This window comes from Dermacentor silvarum, chromosome 1 (assembly GCF_013339745.2).
Source record: "Dermacentor silvarum isolate Dsil-2018 chromosome 1, BIME_Dsil_1.4, whole genome shotgun sequence".
Lineage (NCBI taxonomy): Eukaryota > Metazoa > Arthropoda > Arachnida > Ixodida > Ixodidae > Dermacentor > Dermacentor silvarum.
The window spans coordinates 240,174,943-240,191,440 of NC_051154.1; the positions used below are offsets into that span (position 1 = coordinate 240,174,943).

At 46.6% G+C, this 16,498-nt stretch overlaps 1 protein-coding gene across 1 annotated transcript; it reads right to left on the reverse strand.

Moving 5' to 3' along the window:
• Positions 1-15,770: 15,770 nt before the first annotated feature.
• Positions 15,771-16,199, reverse strand: LOC125942326 (baculoviral IAP repeat-containing protein 5-like). The gene has a single exon (XM_049660485.1). It carries the CDS (start codon positions 16,197-16,199, stop codon positions 15,771-15,773), a length of 429 nt encoding a protein of 142 aa, XP_049516442.1.
• Between the last annotated feature and the right edge of the window lie 299 nt (positions 16,200-16,498).

The following is a 16,498-nucleotide window of genomic DNA, read 5'->3' on the forward strand; positions in this document are numbered from 1 at the left end:
AATGTTCGATATTGCGTTTCGAGAGAGTGGTCCATAGTGCGGAACAGAGCATTTCCTGCGAAAAAATTACTGCAACGACACGCCTCCTCTTGTCAGCCTTGCTCAGCGACAAGAATGAGGTATTTGCGGTCGGTGGAAAATGTTTTCGGAAAAAAAAAAAGAACTGTTTGAACGAAACGCACTCACGTAGTTCGTGACTTCAGCACAGCGGCCGAAATTCCTCGTCAACAGACAGCACACCCAGTGGTGCCTTTCCTTTCTTTCATCTGATTTCATGGAATGGAATTATCGTCTTGGATGCCTTAGATGAGAGTGTTGCGTTGTCGCGCTATTCCAAAATTAAAAGGTCGTTATGAAAGACAAAGATAACTTGTGCTCCTGGATATCAGTCGCCAAGATAGCTGGTTTAGTTAGCACATAAGTGTTCATAAATTGACATAAATATAGGCTGATGATCATGATGATGATTTCGCACCAGGTGTGATCAACCAAGATTTAAAAAGTTTCGACTATTTGAAGGTTGGTGGCAGACGTTTTGGCCACATACATAGCACGCTTAGAGCGAGTCGCGTCTGGTCTGCAAAGCCAAGCATGCCATGAACGGATGCCTTGCACACGGGGCACAAGTTCCCACTCCTTCATTTTTTCATCACGGAAGCACTCAATCTCGCTCGCGAGCGCATGAATCAGCTGGATGTCTTGAGCTTGCCTTGCATTTGTGCCACCATGTGCCACCTACGCGCAATTTTCTGCGCCTAGGTTGTGATGAGAAGCTTGATGCTTTACGACTCCTCCAACTCCATCACATGAATTCTTTCCGTGTCCGGTCACTGAGAGCAGCCACTTTATTGACTCATAGTTATTGCCTGAAAGCTCATACAACCGATATTTGTTTTTGAAGTGGTTTACAGTAACGTCACTAACGTAGGTAAAGCGGCTTTGTGGGGGTACTTCAAGGCACTCGTGAATCTTATTGCTTAATGCGAAGCATGAATGAGTTGCGTCTTGCGACATGTCACCCCTTGTAACAGCGTAACTGAGTGTCTTTTTCTGGTGGTTACACCACTGGTGAAAACTGACACTTGTTTTTTGTGTCAGTGGTAGGATTGAATCTTTTTTGAAACAATGGCAGTCCAGTTTTCTGCGAAGTCAAAATGCAGAACGAGGGATGCTTGCCGCTCGCATGTTTTGCTTCACGAATGGTCGCAGCTTGTGTCTGCGTATATAGTCATGCGGAACCCACTTGGAGATCAGCTTGGCTAGTTCCTTCACAACGAAGTGGGCTGCGATGTTTCTTTGCAATTTCACCATTTTCCCACACCGCATATGTGACTTCAGCTGAGGCCACCAATGTTCTTGTAGTTATTCCATCGCTCATAGGGCAAAGCTCATAGTCACCTAGATGATATTTCATTGTTGGTGAGGAGCAGACGCAGTTCTTTCAAGTCCTCAATGGTATACGCATCCACCCATCACAAATTTTAGGGCAGGAACACTGAGCAAGGCGGTTGCACAATACACACAAAGGCACACTTCTTGGTAGGGAGCAAGCAAACCCACTTGGACGAAGCGAATTAAACTTCGACAAAGCATTGAAATGTCCGAATTAGCCGCCTTGAACACATGAGAGGCCACCCGTATTTCATCATCATCATCATCATCATCATCATCATCATCATCATCATCAGCCTATATTTATGCCAACTTCAGGACGAAGGCCTCTCCCTGTGATCTCCAATTACAGAGGGGGCATCCTCCGCTGCGTTCCACACCAACCCCGAGCCCAGTTTTGCACCGCCTGCTTAGCTATCGGCCACAGACTGGATGTCTGCCCCAACAGCAATGTTAACTGTTGCAAGATTTGTGGGCACACAACGACCGACTCGAACAGCGCACATGACTGCAAACCTGGCTGTCCCAACTGCGGAAAGGACCATGCGGCAGATGATCCAGATTGCGAGACCGTAAGGCAGCAGACCAAGCGGTGCGCCGGGCAGCCTACCTCAAGCTACTAAGACATAGACAATATGCCAACCCACAGATCCATGTTCAAGGTGAAACACCACCTGCACCTACCCACAAAGTCGTCATCGTTCGAGAGGAAAGCCAGAGCCCAGAACGCAACAGGAACCGCCACAGGAGCCGCCACAGGAGCCGCCACAGGAGCCGCCACAGGAGCCGCCACAGGAGCCCCAGTAGCAGCCGCAGTAGAAGCCGCAGCTGAACCGGCCCCACTGTCCAAGGACCCATAGTGCGCAACACATCTATAGCCTCTGTGAAGGCTCTCTCTGGGAGCCCCAGTACAACAAGGGAAGTTAAGGCGAGTCAGCCACTCGATACCCCTCCTTCCCAAGGCCCCTCTTCAACCCGTACTGTTAAATCACTCCCAAAGCAAGCAAAACTCGACTACCGACGCACTCTCATGAAAACGAAAGTCGCACCGCCACACCCTAATGCACAAGAGGCACGAGCTTTATCCAACACAGCGGACACGCCATCAGACAGCATGGACACAACAAACACAGACAACCCGACAAATTCTACTGCCGAAACTGCACTGCCTGCACAAGAGGTTGATGTAGATACACAATCGCCGGCACGAAAACGAGCACCATGTCAAGCTACAACGAGTAAGACACTCGAACAACGCCTTGAACAGTTCGACGCCATGATAGATGCTAAGATTACAGGAGCCTTAGAAGAGTTAATGACGCGCCTTATGCCAAAGATCGAATCCCTCATCGACACCATTATAACCAGGAAGTTAGATGCTCTACTCATGCCACAGTTAGAAATGGAACTCCAGTCAATAACAGCACAACTGGACGTGTGCAGCAGCAAACTGAAACACTACGACGAAGCAGAACTTACTAGGGCGCGTAGGCAAACAAGCGCTGCGCGCACCACTTCATACCCCTCTCCGAATGCAATCTAAAATGAGTGACAGCACCATGGCCGATGATCTCACTGTGTGGCAGTGGAACTGCAGGGGCTTCTCTAAGAAGCGAGGCTTGCTCACGCAGTACATTGCCGCACAAGATCGTCGCCCAGACGTTTTACTCATTCAGGAAGCAAACCACACACCCAACTCATCAGGCTACAGAACTTACTACACCCACAAAGAAAATGCGCCGATCGCTATCATGGTTCGTAAAGACCTCACGGCAGCACATGTTCATGACACACCGCAAAGCTAACCATTAGGATATATCCCACAAAAACAAATAAGCCAAGTGGCTCTCATCACCTGTACATAACAAATGTGTACAGTTCACCAAAACAGAAAGCAGATTTTCTCGCGGAAGTAACACATATGCGCCCTGCAAGACATTTCACACATTTAATTGCTGGAGATTTTAACGCGGCCCATACGTCTTGGGGGTACTCAAAAAATACCCAAAAAGGCACCTTCGTCAACCCGATCATACAACAGGAAAACTTCACGTTGCTAAACGATGTCGACTCACCCACGCGACACGGAAACTCTGTCGAGCGCGACACCACCCCAGACCTAACATTACTTAAAGGCCCCATAAATGCATCGTGGATCAATACACACGACACGCTTTCCAGTGACCATACCCTGATAAAAATAGTACTGCACACAGGATGTTATAAACGAAGAACACGCAAGCGCCGCTTAACAGACTGGAATAGCTTTAGAAAAGAACAATTGGGAGATATAACGGAGCATACACCACAGTCATGGAGCGAGTCTCTGAAGAAGCGCATGAAAGCACATACCACAGAAATTAGTGAAACAGAACACACACCCAACATAGATACGCATCTTCTTCACATGTGGGAGGCGAGACAGGGCCTGATAAAAAGATGGAAAAGAAACAAAACGAATAGGCGACTCCGAAGGCGCATAGGGCTACTAAACGAAGAGATTGCTGCGTATTCAGACCATCTCACCCTCGAAAGCTGGCATACTACATGTGACAATCTGAGCAATACACTACACCTGGGGTCGGCCTGGCACCTTATAAGGGCTCTTTTAGACCCAGCACAGACCAAAACCGAAACAACAAGCTCACTCCGCAAGCTGCTTGATGGCTACCAAACACCGGAGGATCTATTCCAAGAACTACATGATAAGCACATAGCCACAGCATGTAAACCTCAGGATGCCAATTACACAGGCCCAGAGCCCACGAACCCTAACTTTAGTGGGGAAATTACACTTGAGGAGCTCAAGCAAGCAATAGCCGAGACAAAATCCAATAAAACTCCCGGGCCCGATCAAATCACAACATCGCAGCTTCGAAATCTCACCAATGACGACTATGAATTCCTCCTTCAACAAATGAACAAAACATGGGATACAGGTCAGCTCCCACAGGAATGGAAGACGGCTAGGATAGTGTTCATACCGAAACCGGGAAAACCCCTAGCGGTTGAAAATCTCAGACCAATTTATCTTACCTCTTTTGTGAGGAAACTATTAGAGCGTATAATACTCAATAGGGTCCGTACACATCTAGATAGAACGGCATATTTGCCACACTCCCTTATAGGATACCGGCAGCACATATCTACACAGGACGTGTTGCTCCAACTACAGGAACATATCACCCGAGAACCCAGCATGGCCCAACTAAGAGCCATCCTTGCAATAGATCTTAGAAAGGCTTTCGATTATGTGACACACGACAGCATGCTACAGGAACTTGCAGGTACTGCATGTGGCACAAAACTCTACGATTACATCCGTAGCTTTCTGAAGGAACGCACCTTCACGATTAGCGTAGGTAGCATGACGTCAAAGGCTTACCCGCACCCTCAGAAAGGCATACCGCAAGGATCAGTCATATCCCCCACGTTGTTCAACCTTGCCATGTGTAGAATACACAGGGCACTACAACAAGTTCCAGACATAAAATACACAATTTATGCCGATGACATTACGATCTGGATAAAAGAGGATCCCCCGGTCTCATACAAGACACCCTTCAACAGGCTTTCAACAACGTTCAGGCTGCGGCGGCACAAATTGGACTTCGATGTGCTCCGGAAAAATCAGGACTTCTCCTAGTCCACAACCCCGGGTGGAAACCCCCATGCATCACAATTATGTGTGAGAACACACCCATACCTCAGCCTAAATGTCTAAGGATTCTAGGGCTCAATGTACAGAAAGACGGTGGCCCCGCCGCAACTATACAGCACTTGCTTAGACAAGGAGAGCAAGTTCTTCAAATGATGCGAAAGGTATCTAATAGAAACCGGGGACTAAAAGAAGCAGACATGCTACGCCTTCGCAACGCGTTACTGATATCCAGACTTCGATACCATTTGCCTTACACCAATCTCCGCAAACAAGATACGGCACGCATCGATGCGTTAATTCGCAAGGCTACCGAGCTAGCATTGGGACTCCCCGTCAGCAGGAGCACACAACTGCTTAATGACACGGGATGTCACAATACCATCACCGAAATAATCACCATTCACAAACGGAGGCAAGAACTCCGACTAGAGCAGACTGCGCAGGGCAGACACATACTTCACAGTGTGAGCTTTCAACCATCACCCACACCCGTACCAGCCACACTGTCACTTCCACCGCAAACTAGGTCACTGCTCAAGATCGCACCACTCCCCAGACACATGCACCCCATGATTAATAAGGCTAGGCGGACACAGCGAGTAGCATACTTCAAAAGATACATAGGTTCCAAACATACATAGATACATAGATTCCAAACACTGATACGGATACTCCAGGCTCCCAACATCCCAACGCCTCCACCACAATTGCACCCATTTAGGGACGAGCGCAGGATATACCCTTATCTACACCAAGACATTACAAGGACACAGGGGACACTCATCAGACAAGCCCAGACGAACACCCTGCTCACTCCAGCACGGAAACACCTCCTCCAAGGCATACTTACTGAAGACCTCCCTCGCTGTAGCCACTGTGGTGCCTATCCTCCCAACACATCACATATCCTATGGCAATGCCCTCCAAAACTACCCCCCTTACCCAAACTTTCATCCATCCCACCTACCCCTTCCTCCGAGTGGCTGACCGCCGCAACCACCCTTCACGACCAACGATTCCTTGCGGACTTCACCGGCCTAGCGCTGAAGCACGCCGCAAGTGACGCCCTGGACTGAGGGCGTCGATGCATTTTTTAATCGCCGAATAAAGTGATTTCTCTCTCTCTCTCTCTCCAATTAGCCCTGTCTTGCGCTAGCTGATTCCAACTTGCGCCTGCAAATTTCCTAACTTCAACACGTACCCCACCAAGTTTATGCCGTCCTCGACTGCGCTTCCCTTCACTTGGTATCCATTCTGTAACTCTAATGGTCTACCGGTTATCCATCCTACGCATTACATGGCCTGCCAAGCTCCATTTTTTCTTCTTAATGTCAACTATAATATCGGCTATCCCCGTTTGCTCTCTGATCCGCACCGCTCTCTTCCTGTCTTTTAACGTAAAGCCTAACATTTTTCGTTCCATCGCTCTTTGTGCGGTCCTTGTTCTCGAGCTTTTTTGTTAACCTCCAAGTTTCTGCCCGATATGTTAGCACCGGCAGAATACAATGATTGCACACTTTTATTTTCAACGACAGTGGTAAGCTCCCAGTCAGGATTTGGCAATGCCAGCCGTATGCACTCCAACCCAATTTTATTCTTCTGTAAATTCTTTCTCATTATCAGGGAGGGTCCCCTGTGAGTAATTGACCTTGATAAACGTGCTTCTTTACAGTCTCTAGAGGCTCACTGGCGATCCTGAATTCTTGTTCCCTTGCCAGGTTACTGAACATTATCTTTGTCTTCTGAATATTAATATTCAACCCCACTCTTACATTTTATCGGTTAAGGTCCTCAATCAATTGTTGTAATTCGTCCCCATTGTTGCTGAACAGGACAATGTCACCTGCAAACCGAAGGTTGCTGAGATATTCGTAGTTGATCCTCACTACTAAGCCTTCCCAGTTTAAGAGCTTGAATAATCCTTCTAAGAATGCAGAGAATAGCATTGGAGAGATTGCGTCTCCTTGCCTGACCCCTTTCTTGATAGGTAACTTACTACTTTTCTTGTGGAGAACCAGTGTAACTGTGGAGTCTTTGTAGATATTCGCCTAGATATTCACGTACGCCTCCTGTACTCCTTGATTACGCAATGCCTCTATGACTACTCGTATCTCTACTGAATCAAATGCTTTTTCATTATCTATGAAAGCCATATAGAGAGGTTGATTGTACTCCGCAGACTTCTTTGTTACCTGATTGATGACATGGATAGGATCCATGGTGGAATATCCCTTCCTGAAGCCAGCCCGTTCTCTTGGTTTGCTGAAGTCAAGTGTTTCCCTGGTTCTATTGGAAATTATCTTGGTGAATATTTTATACGATACTGAAAGCAAGCTAATGGGTCAATAATTCTTCAATTCTTTAACGTCTCCCTTCTTATGGATGAGTATAATTAGGGCGTTCTTCCAGCTTTCTGGTACACTTGAAGTCATGAGGCATTGCGTATAAAGGGCCGCAAGCTTTTCAAGCATGATATCTCCTCCATCTTTGATTAAATCGACTGTTATTACATTTTCTCCAGCCGCTTTTCCCCTGTTCTTGTCTTTCAAGGCCCTTGCCCTTCTAACTTCATCGCTAGTTATAGAAGGAGCCTCTGTATCCTGCTCATCACTACTTCGAATGAAAGTAGCTTGGCTGCCCTAGGCACTGTACAGGTCAGTATAGAATTCTTCCGCTGCATTAACTATTTCATCGAAATTGCTGATAATATTACCCTGCTTATCTTTCAGTGCATACATTTTTCCTTTTCCTATGACAAGTTTTCTTCCTACTGATTTCCATGCTGCGTTCATATTTTACTGCTTCCTCAATCTTTTCCACGTTATAATTTCGGATACCCCTTACTTTCTTCTTGTTGATCAGTTTCGACAGTTCAGAGAATTCTATCTGATCTCTCAAGTTTGACGCTTTCAGGTTTTGCCGTTCCTTAATAGATCCTTTGTTACTTGGGAGAGCTTACCTACTGGGTGCCTTTGTGCCTTGCCTCCCACTTCAATTGCTGTTTCTGAGATCAGCCTAGTTACGGTTTCATTCATTACCTCTATGTTGGCTTCATCTTCCTGTTCTAAAGCTGCATATGTGTTTGCGAGCACTAGCCTGAATTGGTCTGCTTTTACCCTTACTGCGTCTAGGTTGGCCTCTTTCTTCTTGACTAATTTTATTCTTGCTCTCTTCAAATTGAGAGAAATCCTAGACCCCGCTAACCTATGGTCAGTGCACTTTATCCTACCTAACACTTTTACATCCTGCACTATGCTGGGATCGGCAGAGAGTATGAAATCTATTTCATTCCTTGTCTCTCCCTTAGTAGTAGTAGTAAGTGGCTTTTATATAGGAAAGGAAGATAAAAGTGCAGTACTGTAACTGTCTCTCGCTGGGAGGTCACCTCAACAATACTGCACGGGGGAGGGATAATGGGAATGAAAGAATGAGGAGTGAAAAGAATAGAGGGAGCGGTAAGACCCCAAAGAAGGGATTAAGAAGAAGAAGTAGCAAAACGGGGCTTATAGCCGCGTGTAGAGTTTGGTGGATTCAAAGAACTCAAGCAGAGCTGTGAAAGCTCGCTTGGTTATAGACGGGTGTCCGCGGGGGAAAAGGAAAAGGTCCGCATTGTCCGAAGGGAGACCAAGGCGGCGATATGCGGCTGTTAGTGAATGGGGGCTTTTCCAGGTCCACTTCCTGTTGCTGCGCTTCCTGAGGAAGGTAGTCATTATTCTGAGCATATTCCTTTCTGCGAATTGTACCAACATCTCTCCTCTAGTGTTCCTAGAATCGATGCCGTAGTTGCCAATTGATTGCTCACCAGCCTGCTTTCGCCCCACTTTTGCATTGAAGTCACCCATGACGACAATATACTGAGTTTGCTCCTTTCTCATTGCTAATTCAACATCTTCATAAAACTGTTGTATTTCTTCATCATCGTGACTAGAGGTTGGGGCATAGGATTGTACTACCTTAATTCAGATTTATTACGACGACTGCTACCCTCTCATTAATACTGTAGAATTCATCAATGTTGCCCGCTATGTCCTTATGGACTATAAGTCCTGCTCCGAATTCTCTCTCATCTGGAAAACTTCTGTAGCAGAGGATGTGGCCGTTAGTCAGCACTGTATACGCCTCACCAGTTCTTCTAACCTCACTAAGGCCTATAATATCGAAGGCAATACCTGATAATTTTTAATAGCCCTGCTAAGCTAGCCTCACTTGAAAGGGTGCGCGTGTTGAACGTTGCCAGGTTTAGTTTCCAGTGGCGGCCTTTACGGACCCAAAGATTCTTAGCACCCTCTGCCGCGTCGCAGGTCTGACCGCCGCCTTGGTCAGGTGCTCCGCAGCCGCTGGGGACTGAAGGCCATGAGTAAATTGTAGGAGTCATGAGGGAGGTAGTGGCCGAGTACTGCACCGGGGAGGCCAATTCCTGTTCTGGTGAGGGAGTGACTTTGTTGAAGCTTAGTGGGCCTTCCTAATTTGGTTGCACCTGAACTAGTATAGCCCCACTAGCTCCCGGCGATATTTTTTGCCGGTGTCAGGCGCCACTCCATGCCTGAAGATGTAGTGGACTGTAGGAGGATTCGAACTTACGACCTTCAAATTAGAGGCCGGGTGTTCTACCTCTGCTCCACGCCACCCCTCGTATATAGCTAGTCATAAATCTTCTGGGCACGTATTGTTTTTCACCGTCACAACAACACACACAACGTCTTTCTTGTTTGGTCTCTATTGTGAGCACCCGTACTCACCTTTTGTGTAATAGTCTGTGATGGTCTGCACATCCTGAGGGCTTAAAGACATATGAAGTGGATCTGGGGCTGTCCACACTCCATGCTTCTCACGCCAACTTCTTGCCTTGTGAATCATGTGCTTTGACAAACTTGGCATGGCAACCTGTATTTGTCGGGGATCAAGGTTCGCTGGCAGCAGTGTCAACCATTGTAGGCGCTTTTGACAAGGTGCAGACGCTTCGTAGCCTTTCCTAGAGTTTACCAAACCATTCACGGCAGTCACCATAATTGTCCCTTGAGGTTACAGGGCTATCGGTTCTCCCAAAAAGAGCGCTAATCCCTGATCGAATTCTGACTGCAACAGCGCATTTGATTTCGCTCTGTTTCTTTTTTGCGTATGCTTTTCTTTGTCTTTGAGAAACACGACAGGGGGGATTCAAGGGTGGAACGTCAGTGAACTCCATGCACCTGTTCAGCTTACCCACCCTCTCTTCCTCAGAGATGAAGACGTCGCAGCGGTATCATCAGAGTCCGAGAAGGCAAATCCTTCTACTCCTTGAAGCAGTGTTGACAGATCTGATCTCCATATCTAATTGAACGTACACCTTAGTGCAAGGCCTTCCACAATATAGAGACGCCTACATCTTCAACACTACGGAAATTTCGCTGAAACAGAATTTTCTTCTTGCGCACCTGAGGTAGTCTGCACAAAAAACTCGGTCATGGTAAGGCCTGTCATAGCCATCTCCCGAGCGCAGGGTGGTCACAGAACCAAAATCAAGCGCGCTTTCGAAACCTAAGCGTTATGTTCCGCCCCAGCAACCTCATTGGTTTCTGTTTTACAGTGAAGCTGTTAGCAACAATGGAGAGGAATTACAACAAATGATTGAGGACCTTCATCGAGAAAGTGCAAGAATTGGGTTGAAGATGAATATGCAGAAGACAAAGATAATGTTCAATAGCCTGGCAAGGGAACAAGAATTCAGGATCGCCCGTCAGCCTCTAGAATCTGTAAAGGAATATGTCTATCTAGGTCAATTACTCACAGGGGACCCTGATCATGAGAAAGAAATTTACAGAAGAATAAAATTGGGTTGGAGTGCATACGGCAGGCATTGCCAAATCCTGACTGGGAACTTACCACTGTCGTTGAAAAGAAAAGTGTACAATCATTGCATTCTACCGGTGCTAACATACGGGGCAGAAACTTGGAGGTTAACAAAGAAGCTCGAGAACAAGTTAAGGACCGCACAAAGAGCAATGGAACGAAAAATCTTAGGAGTAACGTTAAGAGACAGGAAGAGAGCGGTGTGGATCAGAGAACAAACGGGGGTAGACGATATTCTAGTTGACATTAAGCGGAAGAAATGGAGCTGGGCAGGCCATGTAATACGTAGGATGGATAACCGGTGGACCATTAGGGTTACAGAATGGATACCAAGAGAAGGGAAGCGCAGTCGAGGACGGCAGAAAGTCAGGTGGGATGATGAGGTTAGGAAATTCGCAGGCGCAAGTTGGAATACGCTAGCGCAAGACAGGGGTAATTGGAGATCGCAGGGAGAGGCCTTCGTCCTGCAGTGGACATAAATATAGGCTGATGATGATGATGATGATGATGATGATGATGATGTTAGCCTCTAGTTGGTCTAGATTTTTCGTGTCTGCGTGCGCGGTTGTTCACACAAAAATGTGGGCCGATCCCGGACAGGGCAAAGCGGGAAGCGCACAGTGTGGTGCTTCTCCAAGAGGCTTCACATGACGTCATCAGGTGGCATCATAACTTGACAAAGACGTCACCTCGTCACGGCACGTTTGACGCGATGACGTCACCAAATTACGTCATCAGGCGATATCGTCACGTGACGATGCCGTTTTTCTCGTATATTCGAATTACAATCCGAAGCTATCATGTCTGCAGCTTGTAAGTCGTACTTTACGAATTTTGTGACGCAGTTTACTTTGAGAAAATCAGTCAGTTCAATAACGCCCTTGCGCTTGGCGGAAGGCCTCGGAGAATCCTCGAGGCTGCATTTACGCACATGTACATGCTGCATTTCCGCACAGGTGCGCGTGCGCGTAACGTACGGGTGCACACAATGTATCTATCCTTGATGTGCGGGCGCTCTGCCCGTTGTATCTATCGCACAGCGTGTGCTGAGACCGTAGTCGACATTACGGCAACCACTGTCGAAAAACCGTGCCTCCAGCTAGCGGCCGCAGCCACTGAGACAGACCTCAAACTGCAGCGGTAGTAGGGCTTTGTCATTGAGTTTCCGCGTAACAGAAATATGTTTTCTCGTATATTCCAATTACACTCTATCTGTAAGTCGTCCTTTAAGAATTCTCTGACGCAATTCACTTTCAAAAATTGAATCAGTCAATAAGACACTTGCGCTTGGCGGAGGGCCTAGGAGAATGAGCATGTATGCTGCACTTCCGCGCACGTGCGTGCGCATGTGACGTACGTCGCTTGTAGTGGTGGTGCTTGTCTAACGTCGTCTAACGTACATCGGTCGTGCTCGTCTAACGTCGGCAACAGCTTCGCTTTAGACACACTTTCACAGGGTGGAATGGAGGCAGATTTTATACAATTGCCGAGGCGCCGCACACCACCCTCGCACACTCCGGCCGCTGTAACTCAAGCGGCGGTATCCGGTAACCTGAACCATGCCTGTAAACCAAGCAGAGCGGCAGACGACAACTCAAGCCTCACGCAAGACAGAACACTTGCAATCGCAGAGCAGTGAGCATCGTAACCTAAATACGGAGTTCTAAAACACATAGCATAAAGCTCAGAAGTTTCTCGCTGCATTTGCCTTTCTAGCACAGCCGTGCACCTCGCTGTCGTCTGCACAATCGGGCTTTGATGTCGTTTGCACACACGCATTTCACTGTCGTCTGCGCTTCGACATCGTCTGAACTGGCACACAGACACACTGCAGAAGGAATACACCCCCGTTAGCCCACTGTACATTTTCATAGCTTTCATTTTGTCACATTGCTGAAAAATGAAGAATGGAGGGCTGCAGAATCCTGGAGCAATATCGGCCTCCGTACTGAAATCACGAACTACGCCAGTGCATTTCGTTCAAACAGTTATTTGTCTTTCCGAAAACATTTTTCATCGACCGCAAATACCTCATCCTTGCCGTTCAGCAAGGCTCAAAAGAGAAGGGAGTGTGTGGTTGTCATTTTTCGCAAGAAATGCTCATTTCCACACTACGGACCACTCTCTTGAAACACAATATTCGAATATTTGTAAGTTTGTTCCAATAAAAAGGATGCAACATGTTTTTCATAATATTATTCCGCAATCCTCAGATAACAATTAGCGTGACTTTGAACGAGATTGAGAAGAGGTTTCTTTATATACATTTCTCAATAAAGTTACATTTTTCTAACTTTGTTTTTCTGAGTGAAAAAAATTATTACTTTAAAAATTGGAACAAAAAATGAAAATGCACAGGTTCGTCATCCACATAAAGGCCTATCTCTGCTGTACATCGAAACCAGCTGGGATGTACAGTGAAGAAGGAACAAAGTCCCAAAAATGAGCAAGATTGAAAAATGTAGCATTCTTGAGAATTGTTTTCACAAATGTGCTTTGTTCACGAATTCACAAAATTCCGTGAGCTACATTCCCTTTACTTCTATTTGTACTGGAAATAAATATATTTGGTATATTACACACGCGTCACATTAAGCATTGTCGCGAACATAAGAAAAAGCACATTTCGTAAAATTGTCGTTGTCGCCCGACCACTTTTGATGATATTTTTCTCGTTTACAAATATTTTTTTCCTTTATAAACAAGCAGCAGCTTAGCACTATTCAATCACGTGCGCGTAATGTGTAAAATTATCAGAAAATTAAAAAAACTTTCAAATATACCACCCGTTCTGATCTCTCGTGCAATTGACCTGCATATGACCTCCAACATTCCCTATCATTTATCAAAATGAAAACTTCGTGAATAATATACTTCCTTCAGATAAAAACGCGAAAACTGGCATATAACGTTTTCGAGCGCTTTTAGTCGCACTGACAGCTTCGCTGTAAATTATTATTTTTTTTTTGTAATGCGATAGTGTAACTCGTACACGCGGCAAGTACAATGTACAAACAACCTACAAATGAAATTTGCAAGCAGCGTGAGAAGTAGCATATTCCGATATCAAAAATTGGATTCAGTTTTCAAATGGTACTGTAATAGTTCTTCCCATTTGACAAAGCCGCTTTCACCAACATATCTAAGGTAAGTCATGATTACACAATCAAGTATTCGACAGTCAGACCTCCAGATGTTTTATTCGTTTTTTTTTTTTGTTTTTTTTTTGTTTTTTTAGGGTGGGAAGATACTGAGACTGCAAGCCTATGTAATGTGTAAATTCTATGCAAATACTGGAACTATCGAATCTCTGGAGAGAGATTCGATAGTTCCAGTATTTGCATCATCAAAGGACTGCATGACGTTAGGCACGGAATCGTTGGGCACGACTGACTACAATACTTTTTTTTGGACGCATGAACGCAACCCGAATTTTCACGCATAAAAGGAACACGGATGGCTCTACAATTCAAAACTGCTCCTCATACGGACTTTTTGTGCCCTGTACAGGACAGCGAGTCTCGATCCGTCTTGGGCGTGCGACATCATCTATATCAGCCGAGCTATATGGTTCATCTTCAAATAAAACAGCGCGCAAAAACGAGGACGGATAGAATAAGAGACACACACACCACAAAAGTCGACACAAGTCGAGAGACACACCACAAGTCACACACCGCAAGCTATATGGCATTAAAGACGCCGTTATGTAGGTGTGTGTGTGTGTATGTATGTATGTATGTACGTACGTATGTATGTATGTATGTATGTATGTATGTATGTATGTATGTATGTATGTATGTATCGATATTGGTACAGTATCTGTTGAACAGGGAATTTCTGACCGTAACATTATCTATGTGGCACGTGATATCGAAGCTCGCAATGTATCTCCCCAAAAAAAGCTGTCTCTGTAAATATTTCTCGCATGCTATGGATGAAAGTATACTCGACTTGCCTCTACATTTCCCTCAATACTAAAGCCTTGAGTCGACGCAGCCAATAGTCATTAGCGCAACCACGTATTTTATTGTATTACTCTTTGTGTATTGCTGACAGCTTTGCAAAACATTACCGAAGTTTTTCTCGAAAGAAATATTTTTAATGTTTTTTTTAATATCGGAAATCAATACCTTGTCAAAATCGCTGCCGTACGCGATGGCCTTACTTCATGGCTGGCGAAACCATTTCATAACCAGATCGTCATTCGCACGGACTCCCAACGCAAGCGATCCACGATATTCGCAAAGCAACTCGTTCATCGACGCTCGCAGATGCCATTCAACGTCTTGCCGCCACATCTATCCAGATAGGCGTCCAGTGGGTCCCCTGTGCGGCTCTATACCTCGAAATGCCCTTGTGGATTCGACTAGTCGCCCTCGTGTACCGTGCCTTGGCCGCTTACGCACTTTCTCGAAGACACATCGGGACACTTGCTTCGAAATAAAGAAAACCTCCGACGCACCACAACGAGCAATCATACCACCCCCTTGTGGTTCAAACCTATCTGGCGGGTTTACTCGCCGTGAAAAGGTGGCCTTGCAGAGCTGCACTTGTGCCGCGGTTGTATGTACGGTGGCTGTGACCGTCCTCTCGTTCAACACTACCGCGACCCATATGGCTCTACCTGTTCGTTCTGCAACACCGCTAATGAAAACGCAAGGCACATGTCGCGGAATTGCCCCGGACATCCGCCACCTTCGTGCGACGGACACGCTTTCGGCCACGACGTCCTCCCGGCATATATAAAACGCTAAATACCACAAGGCCCATACTACCGTTCCCTCTTGGACATGCAACAAATCTGCTCGGGTATTTGTAACTAGATATTTATTGTGACGACAGGTTTAAAAAAAAAAAGGACGTGACCAAGGAGCGTGACTTGGCTTTACGCAACTCGTTCAGCGCCTTCTCCGCCTGCCACGTATTTTCGCACCTTGTTCTGCATGCGAGCTTTCTCCAGTTGAAAAAAGTACAGAACAGTCAACTCCTCCGGCTTTTTACCCAAGCGAAGAAACTCGCACTCGGTGGAACGAGCTTGCTCCTCGAACGGGTCGGCGTTCGGCTTCCACTCGGCCATCCCCTTGAAGCACACGTAGCAGCGAGCAAGGTCTGGCTCGTTCTCCATGAAACAATGGTAGAAGACGGCTGCGGCCATCTCCTTGAGGCACACGTAGCAACAAGCAAGGTCTGGCCCGTTCTCCATGGGACAATGGTAGAAACCGCCTGCGGCCATCTCCTTGAGGCACACGTACCAACGAGCAAGGTCTGGCTCGTTCTCCATGGGACAATGGTAGAAACCGGTTGCGGCCATCATCGCGCCGGCGAGCACAGGCAGTCGTCCGTAAGCGGCCAGTTCTTGAAGCTGGCCAGCTGGTTCTCGAATAGGTTCATTTGTGCGTCCGTATGTGCCACCAACAACTCCCGCAAGGAGACGTCGAGGGATGGCTTCGGTTCCTCGGACATGTCGAGCTATACGCATGGAGCACAGGCTGTAAACTTCTGGTTGGGTGTGGTCAGGTGCCCAGGGGTATGGCTGAACCCGCTACGGGGAATAGGCCATGGATCGGGGGGCAATAGGTAAAAAGGGAAGACTACTTCAATAGAATTTTGTAA